This window comes from Bison bison, unplaced genomic scaffold (genome assembly GCF_000754665.1).
Source record: "Bison bison bison isolate TAMUID 2011002044 unplaced genomic scaffold, Bison_UMD1.0 scf7180017864498, whole genome shotgun sequence".
NCBI classification, from domain to species: Eukaryota; Metazoa; Chordata; class Mammalia; order Artiodactyla; family Bovidae; genus Bison; species Bison bison.
In genome coordinates, this window is record NW_011495057.1 from 11,272,534 (window position 1) to 11,272,780 (window position 247).

At 41.3% G+C, this 247-nt stretch overlaps 1 protein-coding gene across 1 annotated transcript in view; it reads right to left on the minus strand.

Moving 5' to 3' along the window:
- GAREM (GRB2 associated, regulator of MAPK1) overlaps nucleotides 1-247 on the minus strand; it is a 234,592-nt gene that overhangs the window by 24,926 nt on the left and 209,419 nt on the right. Inside the window, exon 6 of the mRNA XM_010828995.1 lies at nucleotides 210-247. Within this exon, the coding sequence (XP_010827297.1) occupies nucleotides 210-247 (38 nt within the window). The remainder of the gene's footprint in view (nucleotides 1-209) is intronic.

The following is a 247-nucleotide window of genomic DNA, read 5'->3' on the forward strand; positions in this document are numbered from 1 at the left end:
ATAAAGTTAAACTCTAACTCCCAACTGGTAAAAAAAAAAAAAAAAAAAATCCACCAAGTATTTCTATTTCTCTCCAAGTTCAGCAAATTGCTCATTCAGATCACCTTGCATTGGGGAGTTTTCCTTTCTTTAAGAAAGAAAGTAAATTAGCAGAAGACTGAGCAGAGAGACAGAACTGGCCCATCACCCCCAAAACAGAAAGGACTCACGGCTTCGGATTTGGGAGGCACTGGAGGCGGAGGTAGGG